At 41.6% G+C, this 15229-nt stretch overlaps 1 protein-coding gene across 1 annotated transcript in view; it reads left to right on the top strand.

Annotated features, from left to right (window-relative positions):
* LOC144267931 (putative neutral ceramidase C) overlaps positions 1-10827 on the top strand; it is a 34976-nt gene extending 24149 nt beyond the window's left edge. The window contains exons 15-20 of the mRNA XM_077822375.1: positions 185-280; positions 476-571; positions 1288-1437; positions 2557-2616; positions 4066-4154; positions 10638-10827. Of these exons, the coding sequence (XP_077678501.1) occupies positions 185-280; positions 476-571; positions 1288-1437; positions 2557-2616; positions 4066-4154; positions 10638-10827 (681 nt within the window). The remainder of the gene's footprint in view (positions 1-184; positions 281-475; positions 572-1287; positions 1438-2556; positions 2617-4065; positions 4155-10637) is intronic.
* Positions 10828-15229: the final 4402 nt, after the last annotated feature.

The following is a 15229-nucleotide window of genomic DNA, read 5'->3' as shown; positions in this document are numbered from 1 at the left end:
CCATCATACTGAATATTATTTATTATTTTTATTCATCTTATTAACGACCACAGAAATGTCAATACCTTCTTCTTGGACCAACATGGCTACAACAACACTAAATAGAAGATACGGCATGCGATGAATATAATTGTATATTTAATATTTATTAAAGTAATTATGTATTTGTACTCATCTTTCTTAGGAATTTGAATCCCATGGGACCCAGGGAATGAATGTCATAATTGCAGGCTTGTGCAATGTTTATACCCATTACATTACTACTTATGAAGAATACCAGGTAAAGAAAATAGCTCTAGTATAGGACAAAGATGTTTACAGGACATGTTTACCATCCATTTTTACTTTTCAGTGATAATTTTCATGGGAGTTTAGATGTCTGTGGAATATTTTTTCTTTTTCACAAAGAAATGAAAACAGCAGCAACAACAAAATCTGTGGAAGAAATGCAGTGATCTTTTAATCTCTTTTGTAGGTTCAACGATATGAGGCAGCATCCACCATTTATGGGCCACACACTCTTTCTGCTTATATTCAGTTGTTCAGAGGACTGGCCAAGGCTATTGCTATGGTAATAAAAGATCATTTGAATCCAGTGTACACTTTCATATTTATATATTCTTTAGAAGTGAGGTTTACATAATTTTTCCATCCTATTATTTTAAATGCCATGGTCCTGATTCTCTGATCTGATCTAACTGCTGTATTGCTCTGGCGGTGCAAAATCACCAGAAACCAGCCTAATCAGCTTCCTGGGAATTTCCCTTCAGTAAACAGAATCTCCAGCTGGTACAGAAGCAGTATAGTAGGTCTATGTGTCCCAGTTCCTGGCCCTGCCATGAGGGTGATGTCAGTGTAGCTGGAAAAGCCTCTGCACTCTGACAATTCCTGGCTGCTAAAACAACCCTGTTGATCTGTGGACAGCTGCATGTACATTAGATCAGCCCTTAAGTTGTTGCAGCTTTTGCTTGGGGCTGAACAGGATGCTAGCTCAAGCAAGAACAGGAGCTGCAACTTGGTGTAAAGTCATATGGAGATAAGATCGAAGAATGAAGTGGTGCTGAAAGTGGCATATAAACAAGAACCCTCTCACTTTTTTTGGTTACTTTCTTATTCTTGGCATTACAGCCAATTAGAGTCATTGTAGTTAATTAAAAAGACACATTTGACTTATTGGATTTTGTGAAATACATCATCATCTGTATATGATGTTTTGTCACAATTGTTTCACAGTAGAATTGACAAACAATATTTCTGCTTATTAAACAAATGTTCTTTTTTTCCTAGAATACAGTTCAGGATTTGCCAAATGGTCCAGAGCCAGAATTCTTCAGCGTAACCAACATAACTTTGTTACCTGGTGTTCTTGCTGATGTTGCACCAATCGGTAAAAAATTTGGGGATGTGTTACAGGAAGTACAACCACAGTACAGAGTGGTAAGACTGTCTGGGGAAATATCATTTATTTACTACTAGTCTGAATACTTGTCAGATTCTTAACCATCTTCTTAATTAGTGTGGGGTCTCTATAGAGACATAAGGCCAAATTCTGCTTTCGATTACACTGATGTTAATCAAAATTTACATCAGGATATATAAGAGCAGAATCTGACCCGTGATATCTAGACTAAGTAATCTGGAGCTTGGTTGCGATAGCAACTCAGTTTACCTCTGCGTGAGTTGCAAGAAAAAGTGAAACTGAAGTAAAATTATAATAAAAGCAAATGAGAACTGAATAAGTATTCTGATGTTTATATAGCTGACATGAATGTCAAAATGCTCCTTTTCTTCCTTATTCTTTATAGCAATAAACCAAACATGCCCCTTGAATATGAAATTCACATATGAATGAATTACTGAGTAAAGAATGTGCTTCTGAGAAGTGGATAATCACATCAGTGTTTTTATATTAAGGTTATTTGTCCTTATTTTAGAGCAACAACATAGATATAGATATTCTATCTGCCAATGTTTGTATAACAAATGTAGTTAAAATCAGTGAATAAAAAAAAAGAGCCCTTGACATCTCTCTATGAAGGAGAATCTTCTTCCTTCTATACATAAAATGAGGATTCATTGAAGTAGCAATTGTTGCATTATAATGTTTTGAAACAGAAATCTGATTGTCCTTTGATATACTTGCTTTGGAGTCTGAATAAGATAAAAATGTCATAAAGATTAATTATTTTAAATACTTGGCAAAATTAGGTTATAAGCTATTCAGAACAAGGGTCGTGTCGTCTTATCTGCACACTCTTGGGTGCAATAAAAGCAAGTGGAAGGTGTGAAGTAGCTACAATCTAGTACTTTAACCTTAAAATCCCACCTTCTTTTTTTTTTAATAGCTCAACTTAATGTCACATAATGGAATTCATCCAGCAGACAGGAGAGGTGGAATGTTAAGGCACTGTAGATAGTGGAATTCACGATAAAAAATCTACAATCCAATAGCAACTATTAAAATAATACAGAAATGTTAATAAAGATGTCTTAAATCGTTGATTTTATTATATAACATATAGTCCACTCTCAAAATAAATTCTAACATTTCCTCAGGGAGAAGTTGCTGAAGCAACTTTTGTAGGTGCGAACCCCAGGAATTCTGCTCAGAACACTGTAAGTATAATTAAATTATGTTAGATTTTTCTATTCTTTCACAATGGCTAATGTTTAATTATTGTTCTGCTTGCTTACATGGAGGACTTTGAGATACACCTTTCTAAAGAAAGATAAGGAGAAGAGAGAGAGAGTAAAATGAGATATAGAGGGAAATTAGAGGGGGAAAAAAAGAAAGCAAATGGCATGGAGATAGAATAGGTCAGACATGGAAAGAGAAAAAGAGGCAGAGATGTTAGGCCTGCTCTACACCAGAAAATTAGGTCAGCATAACCGTCTCTCAGGAGTGTGGAAAATTTACACTTTTGAGTGGTGTCGTAAAGCCAACCTAAGACCCTATGTAGACAGCATTAGATTGACAGAAGAATTCTTGCATCTTCCTCTCGGGAAGGTGGATTACGTACAGTGAGGGGAGAGCCCCTCTCTTTGGTGTAGGTAGTGTCTACACTGAAGTGCTACAGTGGCGCAGCTATAGTAGCACAGCTGTGCAGCGATAGTGTTTTAAGTGTGAACATATCTTTACAAACACACACACACAACTCTCAGAGAAGAAAATATTATTTGAGCTCTATTACTTTATTTTATTTCGGTGGCCAGTTGAATTAGTTGTAAACTGCAGGGAAGAGTCACTGAAGTTTAGAAGTTTATAAACAGTGATTCTTGCATATTATACTAAAACTATCATACTATAACTAGGCATTTACACTAGGATGAATACTGCACATTAAAATAATACATCCCACATAAACCCTTCATTTTGGAATGTTTATAAATCACAACAAATGATATAGGTAAAGTGTCCTAAATATAATTTTCTAAACTTCCTGTAACTAAACACTCATTGGAGGCCCCTATTGGTTCATGTAAAAACAAGTTCACCCTGTTTGTACTTACATGAGTTACTGACTTCAGCATATTCTTTGGGGCCTTACATTACCAGAAGCCCTTTGATTGTAAAGTTCCAGCTTGGAAGTTTGTCCAGCTAAGGGGATTTTGAGCACTGAATAGGAAAACTGCACAAAGTTCAGTCCTAGATAATTCCTGACCTCTTCATACCATGTGAGTCAAAATTGTACATATGAGCAATGCAGAAACCTTTTCTCTACATTCTGGTGCAATTTAATGCAAGTCCAAGCTTTCATTCTCAGAATCAAAGTAAGTTCAAACCATTAACGTTTTTTTAAACATTTTTTAAAATAGAGAACAGACATGTCATATTGGTTATTTTTACTGGAAATTTGTTAAATACCATATATTTTGCAGTCTTCTTGCAATGAATGTGTCCTTTATTATACCCTACATTATATGTACAGCTTAGTCTTGTTATGTTTTGCCAATAAAAAATTAAAACAAAGAAAAAAAATCTGTTCTTCACTTTTAAGTTAAGCACTAGAAAGCTTACATGATTGGTCATTCAGTATCTGACTAGTTATATTAATTTTATTCCAGACTCACCAAACCTTCCTTACAGTAGAGAAATATGAGAATATTTCAGGAAATTGGCATGTAATGTATAATGATGCCTCCTGGGATACCAGGTGAGTAACTCCCCCAGGACTGACTCTGTTTCACAAATTTCACTGAGTATTAAGGATTCAGTGAACTGCTTATAAACGGGGTGGCTCTACCAATTTTGCCACCCCAAGCAGTCGCCGCCAAATTGCCGCCGCGCCCGGAAGAGTGGCAGAGTTGCCGCCCAAAAGCCGCTGCCGGATTGCCGCCGCGGGACATGGCCTGCCGCCCCATTCTGAATGCCGCCCCAAGCACCTGCTTGGAAAGCTGGTGCCTGGAGCTGACCCTGCTTATTAAAACCCCAGGGACCATGTTCTGGGACTCTTTTGCATTTTCCTCAAAAGGGGTGTACAATAACCCTGTAAGAGTGTTAATTGCACACACACATTCTGACTAGCCACTGTCTCATGCACAGTACCCAAGGGTAGTTTATGCCTATCCTTGTAGAAAAGAGTAACCTGCACACACTCTGGGGATACTTGAGCTATGGCTGTGTCGGTAAAAAGCTCAGATCACAGCCTCCAGACCTGCCTTTGAACATCAGCAGAAGGTCTGTGAAGCAGCCTTCTTTTTAGGTTGGAATGCAGGGAGCAGAATCAGAGTTGGAACCATTCTGCCTTGTGATTCCCCTTCTGGATGTGACTTTCCTTGAATGTATACAAACAGGAGGCAGATTTTAGAATTACTCACAATTACCGTATAACCATGATGAATTACTCACAATTACTATCAATATTGTGGAATGTAAGATAAATGAATAATTACTGTAAGAACAATGGGTAGAACTACCTCCTTCTGCATTGTTTTAATAATTTTTAATTAAATACTGCATTTTGCACTATAGTACTTATAAAGTAACTTATATGGACTAAAAAGATTGCCTCAAGCCCAGTCATTGAGATGCAAGATGTTGGTTCACTAGAAAGTCAAAAATCTTTGCTCTCTGCACAGGACTTGGTTTAGGGGTGACTTTATGCAGCTTTTGTACTTCCCATATTCTGGGGCTGCCTGCCTGGAGGCCAGCTGGCCCATGGCATAAATTAGAACAACCTCAGGGCTGCTTTAACTATATGAGGATGCTGGTCCAGCAGATGAACATAGCTGAATCACAAAGGCTTGGCCACATTACCTCTCCTCTGGCAATGGCCTCTGCACCAGGTGATGCAAAATGGAGGAGGTTGCATAGTGTTGCTATGCCAGCTTTATGCCACATTGGGATTTGTCTTTTGCCATGGGAATTCCCAGCAGTGGGATCCACAAACTTTGAATTCTTTTGTATTCAGTGAAGTGATGCAAGCAAGCCATAACATGATAGACAGGCCTGAGGAGCCTTGAGATCTGGCCACAAAACTTTAGGGCTTTTGATATTGTGAGTTTCTGCCTGAGATATACCCTCACATTCCCCAGCCCCAGTGCATTACAGAATAGTAACACACTATACAGAGTTAGGCAGTGGAGATCACTCAATTTTGGTGTTACCATATCCTTTTCTGTGGTGGAAATGTAACAAAAGCCAGCTCTCCTTAAGCCAGAACTTTCATTTTTTTGAATGCTGTGGTCTGTATGGCAAAGTCTATTGTACATGATGTCAGTGACACTTGGCACACGCTGATTATTATATATATATTTATATATATTTAAATATATAAATATTTAAAATGGCATTTTAAAAGAATCCACCTCTAGAAACTAATTTGTGGTTTTGTACAACCTTATGCAGAGCTCTCACCAATACAGCATTGAGAATATACAACTAAATCTTATTTCATCTTAAGGAAAATCATGGTGTGAACCAACTTGACAAAACCCATTTTTGTTAAAACATTTTTATTACATTTTCTAAACAATTTGTATTTAATGTATGGAAATTCCATGGAGATAGTACTATCTGGCTCTCACGTAGAGCTTTTCATCCATAGAGCTCATAGTGGTTTGCAAAGGCACGTAAATATCATTATGCCCATTTTACAGCTGGAGAAGTGACTTGCCCAAGATCACTTAGTAGGTCAATGGCAGACCTAGGGCTAGAACCCACATCTCCCAATTCCTAGTCCAATGCCCCATTCACTGGTCCACATTGCCTAACAGTTGGATATTAAAAGGAGGATATAAAAGGTTTCTTCTAACACTGTTATTTTTGGGGAAAGTGTTTAGTGGCTCTGATGTATGTCCCAAAAGTGGAGAAGTTTCATTTAAAAAAAAAGGGGGGGGGCAGTAGAAATCAAATGTCTGGTAGGCCCGCCAACCTTATGGGGAATGCATGTATCAGGAAGAAAAATAGTGTGGCTTTTTTCAGAGTAACAGCCGTGTTAGTCTGTATTTGCAAAAAGAAAAGGAGTACTTCTGGCACCTTAGAGACTAACCAATTTATTTGAGCATGAGCTTTCGTGAGCTACAGCTCACTTCATCGGATGCATACCGTGGAAATTGCAGCAGACTTTATATACACACAGAGACCATGAAACAATACCTCCTCCCACCCCACTCTCCTGCTGGTAATAGCTTATCTAAAGTGATCATCAAGTTGGGCCATTTCCAGCACAAATCCAGGTTTTCTCACCCTCCACCCCCGCACACACAAACTCACTCTCCTGCCGGTAATAGCCCATCCAAAGTGACAACTCTCTACACAATGTGCATGATAATCAAGGTGGGCCATTTTCTGCACAAATCCAGGTTCTCTCACCCCCTCACACCCCTCCAAAAAACACACACACAAACTCACTCTCCTGCTGGTAATAGCTCATCCAAAGTGACCACTCTCCCTACAATGTGCATGATAATCAAGGTGGGCCATTTCCAGCACAAATCCAGGTTTTCTCACCCCCCCACCCCCATACACACACAAACTCACTCTCCTGCTGGTAATAGCTCATCCAAAGTGACCACTCTCCCTACAATGTGCATGGTAATCAAGGTGGGCCATGTCCAGCACAAATCCAGGCTTTCTCACCCTCCCCCTTTTTTCCGGGGGACACACACACACACACAAACTCACTCTCCTGCTGGCAATAGCTCATCCAAACTGACCACTCTCCTTACAATGTATATGATAATCAAGGTGGGCCATTTCCAGCATAAATCCAAGTTTAACCAGAACGTCTGGGGGGGGGGGTAGGAAAAAACAAGGGGAAATAGGCTACCTTGCATAATGACTTAGCCACTCCCAGTCTCTATTTAAGCCTAAATTAATAGTATCCAATTTGCAAATGAATTCCAATTCAGCAGTTTCTGGATTTGAAGTTTTTCCAGACTCCAGCGAGTTTCCTACCCCCGCCCCCAGACGTTCTGGTTAAACTTGGATTTAAACTTGGAGAGTGGTCAGTTTGGATGAGCTATTGCCAGCAGGAGAGTGAGTTTGTGTGTATGTGTGTGTCCCCCGGAAAAAAGGGGGAGAGTGAGAAAGCCTGGATTTGTGCTGGACATGGCCCACCTTGATTACCATGCACATTGTAGGGAGAGTGGTCACTTTGGATGAGCTATTACCAGCAGGAGAGTGAGTTTGTGTGTGTATGGGGGTGGGGGGGGTGAGAAAACCTGGATTTGTGCTGGAAATGGCCCACCTTGATTATCATGCACATTGTAGGGAGAGTGGTCACTTTGGATGAGCTATTACCAGCAGGAGAGTGAGTTTGTGTGTGTGTTTTTTGGAGGGGTGTGAGGGGGTGAGAGAACCTGGATTTGTGCAGAAAATGGCCCACCTTGATTATCATGCACATTGTGTAGAGAGTTGTCACTTTGGATGGGCTATTACCGGCAGGAGAGTGAGTTTGTGTGTGGGGGGGTGGAGGGTGAGAAAACCTGGATTTGTGCTGGAAATGGCCCAACTTGATGATCACTTTAGATAAGCTATTACCAGCAGGAGAGTGGGGTGGGAGGAGGTATTGTTTCATGGTCTCTGTGTGTATATAAAGTCTGCTGCAGTTTCCACGGTATGCATCCGATGAAGTGAGCTGTAGCTCACGAAAGCTCATGCTCAAATAAATTGGTTAGTCTCTAAGGTGCCACAAGTACTCCTTTTCTTTTAGTGTGGCTTTTTAGAGCTATAATCAGTAGAGTTAATAATGTTAAGATCCATACAAAGAATACAGAGGGGTTGTTTATCAGATCCTTGTTCAAAGAAGTTATTGCCTAATCTGATTAAAAACCGATGACTTATTTACCTCAGTCTCCTAAATATCAGTAAAAGGATGGAATCCCAAAAAGGTCCATTTCAGGATCCTGTAATGTTGGAGATATTCCAATAAAAACACCTTACACTTCAAAAGGAGAGAGACAATGTTCCCAGTATAACAGATTTACATCAGTAGATTCTGTTTCTCTGAATTTCTAATGGCTTCTTCCTGGTAGTGCATAATTTTCTCTGCCTGAGTGCAACCAATCACTTTCTGAATCTGATCTGGTACCCAAAGGATACTGATATTAAATCCACTGTCTCCTGAGACAGCTTCTGACACACTTTAGTAGCATACATAACAGCACTAAGCTTGGAGTTTTAGGAGATGGAAATCATGCCTGTGTTTATGGAATACAAACTGACATGCCCCTTTTCTACCAGAGGTTATTCTGGCCTTTTCCAGTGTATCTATGTATTTTGGGGGTTAGGGGGATTGTGTAGCTCTCTTATGTTGTTACAATATATTAGGATCCCCATTTCTGTAAATTTTCCTCCTAATATAATTTACTCAGATAAAGGTAATGCTGTGTTTCATTACTTGTTAGTATTAATGTATAGTATGTCTATGCTTAGCAGCATAATAATAATTCCAGAAAGCAAGTAATGCTACAAACAAGGAATTTCTCCTTTTTTGAGTAACAAAATTTAAAACATTTAATAAAATTTCTATGAAAATTCCCACAAACTTGAAAGAGAAACTTCAATAACATACTCACTGTTATAATATTGAAAAGACTGGGTATCATCACACCCTTATTTTTGTTAGTGCACAAATAAACAAAATAAGTAAAGAGGTAAGATGCTGTAAACCATTGTGAACTCCATGTATATTTAGGGGAAGCATTTTCCAGTTGCAGTATTCCAGAATAATGGTCCTATTTAATCACACATGCTGACAGAGAGCACACATCTCTGACATCCATACCATTTAGGATTTAGGACAGCAGATCAATGGATAGATGTTTATTATTTATTGGTAGCACTGAGGATCCCAGGATCCCACTGTGCTAGGCTCTGTACAAACTGAACAAAAAACAAGGTTCCCACCTCAAAGAGATTATAATCTAAGTGCAAAACAAGACACAATAGACGTTGACAGTCACAATAGACAGGACAAGGAGGGAATGAATATGGAGATAAACTAATTTATTTTATAACCCTGAGAGGTGTTTCCCATTGGGGCTAGCTGGAAAAAAAACAATTCTGTTTCACAAAAAAATTTAGAGGTTTTGAAATTTGTTTTTATTCTGATGTAGAATGAAAATGAGACCTTTCAATAAAATTTGTGAAAAAGCATTGGGGTGTGTGTGTGTGTGAAATAGCTAATAGTGTGGTGGTTCAGGCTCTCACCTTGGATGTGGGAAACCTGCCTGATTTAGAGCAGAGCCTTAAACCTAGGTCTCCCACACCCCCAGTGAGTGCCCTCACCATTGGGCTATTTTGGGGGTCTTACTCTCACACCAGAAATTCCATCTTACAAAATGTTCCCAACAATTTTATTTGTCAAAATAGATACATAAAACATTTTGACAGAAACAAGTATTGTCAGCATTTTTGGGACTAACTCTGTTCCCCATAGGACATGCATCCCTGCTGAGACACATTGGTGTGGGCAGTGGGAGGAAGTTTTGCTGTTGTCTGATGTATACGGCACATGCTCTATTGTTAAAAAAATCAGGCTCCAGTTATATCAGCCTAAGGTGGTTCAGTTTCCTGAGCCCATTTTTAGCAATAAACATGAGGAAGGGGATGTGTGATTCTGGCACAGGTCTGGGACTCAACCTTATTTAGGTTCAATTCCCAGCTCTTTCACAGATTTTGCCTGACCTTTCACAATTTTCTTGCTCCATCTGTGCCTCAGTTCCTCTTCTGTTAAATGGGAATAATATTTTCTCATCTCACAGGGGAGTTGTGAGGGTAAATTCATTAATATGTAATAACCGTGATAATGATGTTGGGAGGTGCTCATTTAATTCGCTATGGGAGCCACATAATTACCTAGTCAGAAATATTTTTATCTACAGAAATAATCACTTATTTGTCATTTAGTGTTCCCTGGTGTATTTCATTGCTGTGCATTGTGTTATTAACAAAGCAACAAAAATAAAACACGGTAATTAAAAATATCACAGAATCCTCTTGGGACAAATTGAGCCAGAGTGATTAGTTTAGTGTCTATGTCACTTAACTTGTAGTAAAAATATTTCTGTTCCATAATGGTTTGGCATTCAGATATGTTTAGTTCAGCCAGTTAGAGATCTTGGCTGGACTATTGCAATACACATTAACATGGATTATATTTTTAACCTGTAGTTTATTATTTTTCTATTAGATTTTACTGGACCAAAGGATTGCTTGGCCGCAGCAAGGCCAAAGTAGAATGGCATATTCCAAGTTCTACTGAACCAGGGCTCTACAGAATACAATACTTTGGGCACTACAAGGTTCAACCAATTCTGAAGCCAGCTCAGTTTTACCCATTCAATGGCACATCTTCAACATTTGAAGTTGTAAAATTGTAGCTACTTTCTCCTTGGGGACAAAAGGTTGCTTCATAGGAATAGTATGTATGTTCCTGATTTTATATAAATATATAATTTGGAATTGTTGCTAGAGTACCAGTAATTCAATCTTGTTCTTGCTCTTTGGAATGATTTGCTCTATTTGATCTTCAGTCCTCCTTGGCTCTTCTGATGTATTTCCATTCTGGTTGCTCATGTCCAGCCCTGTTATCGCTGCAATCAACTCCCACTCTAATAAATGATTCACCGCATCCGATGAAGTGAGCTGTAGCTCACGAAAGCTCATGCTCAAATAAATTGGTTAGTCTCTAAGGTGCCACAAGTACTCCTTTTCTTTTTGCGAATACAGACTAACACGGCTGTTACTCTGAAACCATCTTTTTAAAGTCATTGACTGCACTTGAATTTTCATTCCTTATTTAATATAGAGCACTCAGAAAGAGTTGTTTCCTAATGGGGGTTATTTCAGACAATCCAGTCCATATAATATGGTGACCATAGGCATGCGTACGGGGTGGGCCGGGTGTGCCTAGGCACACACTAATTCAGGGGTCGGCAACCTATGGCACACGAGCCGATTTTTAATGGCACGCGGAGAAGCGGAGCCACGGTGCGCTCGCTGCTCCGGAGAGGAGGTGGGGATGGGGCCGTGGGGAAAGGGGGTGGAATCAGGGCTTATCCCCTGAATCTCCCTGCTGTGAGCCGCTCTGGGCAGGGGGCTGGGAGCACCCCCACGACCTCAGCCCATACCACCAGCCCTCTGCCCTGACTCCTACACCCTCCCACACACACCCCTGCACCCCCTCACACACACCCAGCCCTCTGCCCTGACCCGTGCACCCCACCACGATGCCAGCCCTCACTCCAGCACCCCGACACATATCTAGCCCCCCCACTCCATACCCTGACTCCTGTACCCCCTCACTTGCCCCCAGCCCTCTGCCCTGACTTCTGCACCCTCCTCACATGCCCTTAACCCCCGCCCTAAGTCCTGCATCCCCCACACATACCCAGCTTCCCCATGCCCTGACTCTTGCACCCCCCACATTCCCACCCCCACCCTGAGCACCAAACGGGAGCTCCTGCAACCTACCTTACATTCCCACCTGCACCCCTCACACTAAATGGGAGCTGCCCAGGTAAGCACTCCACACCCCAACCTCCTGCCCCAACCCTGAGCCCCCTCCCTCATTCTAGCTCCTGGCCAGACCCTACACCCCAACCCCCAGCCTACTCCTTCACCCCCAGCCCTGTGCTAGGTGCACTCCCACCCTCAGCTCAATGCAGAGAGAGAGGAAGAGAATGGGCCAGAACAAGGAAGAAGGTAGGTACCCACTCTATGTGGGCAGGGCTGGGATCCCAGACCGGCAGCGGGCGGAGCGGGGCCGGCAGCTGGAACCCTGGCTGGCAGGAGCCGGCGGATGGAACCCCAGGCCGGCAGCGGGCTGAGCCGCTCAGCCCACTGCTGGTCTGGGGTCCCGGCCACTGGCCCTGCTCATCACGCTGCCGGTCTGGGGTTCTGACTGCCGGCCCCTTGCCAGCCGAGGTCCCAGCTGCAGGCCCTGCTCAGCCTGCTGCTGGCCTAGGTGAATGGAACCCCAGGCTGGCAGCGGGCTGAGCGGGCCAGTGGCATAAGATCAGCATTTTAAATGAAGCTTCTTAAACATTTTGAAAACCTCATTTACTTTACATTAACTCCGTGGGTGCTTCGGGGCTGGAGCACCCACGGGGAAAATTTGGTGGGTGCAGAGCACCCACCGGCAGCTCCCTGCCCTGCACTTGGCCCCAGCTCACCTCTGCTCCGCCTCTGCCCCTGAACGTACCGCCCCGCTCTGCTCCTCCGCCCCTCCCAGCCTTCCTGCGAATCAGCTGTTTGCTCAGTAAGCCTGGGAGGGCTGAGAAGCAAGCAGCGGCTTTGCTCTCAAGCCCAGGGAGGCGGAGGTGGAGGTGAGCTGGGGTGGGGAGCGGTTCCCCTGCATGGCCCCCGGCAGGTCCCTGTGGCTCTTAGGGGCAGGCGCGGTGGGCACCCACTACAGTGGCCCACGAGACCCTCTTGCCTGGTTCTGGGGGCAGTCGGGGACAGGGGAGGCCATGGGGCATGAGTCCCGGGGGGGGTGGCGTCAAGGAACACGGGGGGTTGGATGGGGCAGGAGTCCGAGGGGGCGGGGGCGGGCCATGACCCCCTCGTGGGGTGAGGAGGGAACCGGTTGTTAAGAGTTTGGCAGCTCATCACTGGCTGTACCCACATATGCTATATGGGTTTTCCTAATTGTATGTTATAGTTGGCAGTTGTGTTTTCCCCAAATAAAAGATTTGAATGGTTTGATGTTATAGAGGGCTCCCATATGCTTGTGAGTAGGAGAAGAAACCTTTGAAAAGCTGAACAGGGAGGTTACATTTTAGTTTCCTACAGCTCAGAATGGAGCATGCCTTTGGGCGGGGGCTTGAGCACATGTTTTATGGAACCTGACCTTTGATGCTGCAATCCATACTGACAAAAGGGTCACACAGGCAACCCCCTTTTTTGGTAATCTGAGACAAAATACCAATGCTCAGTTCCCAGGAAGCAACTGTGCCTCAGTAATTGTTGTTAGAGAAATTAAGACAGAGAACACATTCTCCTGCTGCTTGCAACAGTTCGCCCTTCACAAACCCATCAAAGTTTAGCATGTTTTTAAGGGCTAATGCTGCTCTCATGCAAAGAAACTTGGAAAACTATGTGTAACAGCACCATCTAGTGACTCTCATTTTAATAATAAAAAAAATAATCCTCATTCCTTATGTTTCTGTGCACTTCTGCTGTCAGTATTTCTTACTCTATATAAACAAGAGCTGGTCAAACAATGCTTGTTTACATGCTGCATTTCAAAAATGCAGTTTTGTTGAAAGTAAAACATTTCACAGGAACATATGGATTTAAATGAAATTATTTGAAAGGAAACGTTAATTTTTTTTTCAGTAGCACTGCTTCAATTCATTTTGTCTTGGCTTTTATATTATTAAAATAATTTAAATATCTGTATACAATATATTCTATTTAATATTTTAATGCCATATAAAAGTTGAAATGAAATGAAATGAAATTACACTATTGAAACAAAACCACCCGAATTTTTATTTAGCAAATTTTGTCTGTTCCTTTGGATTCAGACTGATATTTTCCCCCTAAATGTTGGAATTTCTTATGGAATGGAAGTTCTGGTTCCTGATTAGCTCTGATATAAATGTTAAATATCAAGAGTACCGGTACCTGTGTGTGTGTGTGCATGCTACAAATAATGGGATACCTACTGCCACCTTTGTAAAGCACTCTTGAGGTCTTAATACAAAAGACGCTACTGTAAATAAGTGCAAAGTATTAATAGTAGTAACTGGTTTAGAGTGAAAGTAATTTGAATCTTGCCTGACATGCCTTGGGAAGATGACTCGAAGACTGGGATTCAAATAACTTTTTCTCTGTTGTCTGCCGTATAAACACTACAGAAATAAAAGAAAGGAAAAGCTAATGGGGCTATACCCTAAACAAGTGGTGTAACATAGTCCAGAAAGCAGACAAGTATAGCACATAAGGAATAGATAACTCAAAGGCCCTGCTAAATATAAATCCAGCAAAGATAGAATTTAAATTCTATACATTCAAAGATGAAGCAGACCCCCAGGAAACCTTCTTATTTCAAACCCGTCTTCTTTCTCAAGGCATCTAAAAGCAACATATAGATATTAGTTTAATAGACTTTAGGGCCAGAAAGGTCCTTTATGATTGTCTGAACTCCTGCATAACACAGGCCATAGAATTTCACTCAGGTTTCAAAGATATTTGATATATTACAACAGCACATGTTAAAAAGTGTTTATCCACATTCTCCTGAGTGCCCTTTTTAGTCTGTCCCTTGTTGACCATCATTACATAGTATTCAAGAAGCAGAGGCTCTCACAGCTCCTCTTGCTGGCCTGGTGATACTGCATTCTAGAAGTTAGTGATAGTTTGGTGTGAGCTACTTAGATCAGTAGCTGATATAGTCGGCAGCCATTTAGAGTTAGCCTTTAGGCTGGTCAAGGTAGCTGACCATATAGTGTACCAAAAAAGGCTGCCATTGGAATTATAGGTAAGTAAATTGCCTCAGTTGCTTGTTGTAGGAGGATGTAGACTTCAGGCTCATTCTGAAAGAAAAGTGAGACAGCCTGCATGTGGCTCATGGAAGCAATGAAGAGGGATTTGGAGTGGGAACTCCTGATTGCTTACAAATTATTTAACTCAACTCTTGTTTAGATCCTTCAGGAAACTGATGGGCAGGATCCCCGAGGTGGGAAAGGAGTCCAGGAGAGCTGGCTGTATTTTAAAGAAGAAGTATTGAGGCTGCAGAAACAAACAATCCCGATGTGCAGAAAGAATAGCAAATAT

This window comes from Eretmochelys imbricata, chromosome 7, assembly GCF_965152235.1.
Source record: "Eretmochelys imbricata isolate rEreImb1 chromosome 7, rEreImb1.hap1, whole genome shotgun sequence".
Lineage (NCBI taxonomy): Eukaryota > Metazoa > Chordata > Testudines > Cheloniidae > Eretmochelys > Eretmochelys imbricata.
The sequence above is the reverse complement of the archived record's forward strand: the minus strand, read 5'-3'. Positions and strand labels throughout refer to the sequence as shown.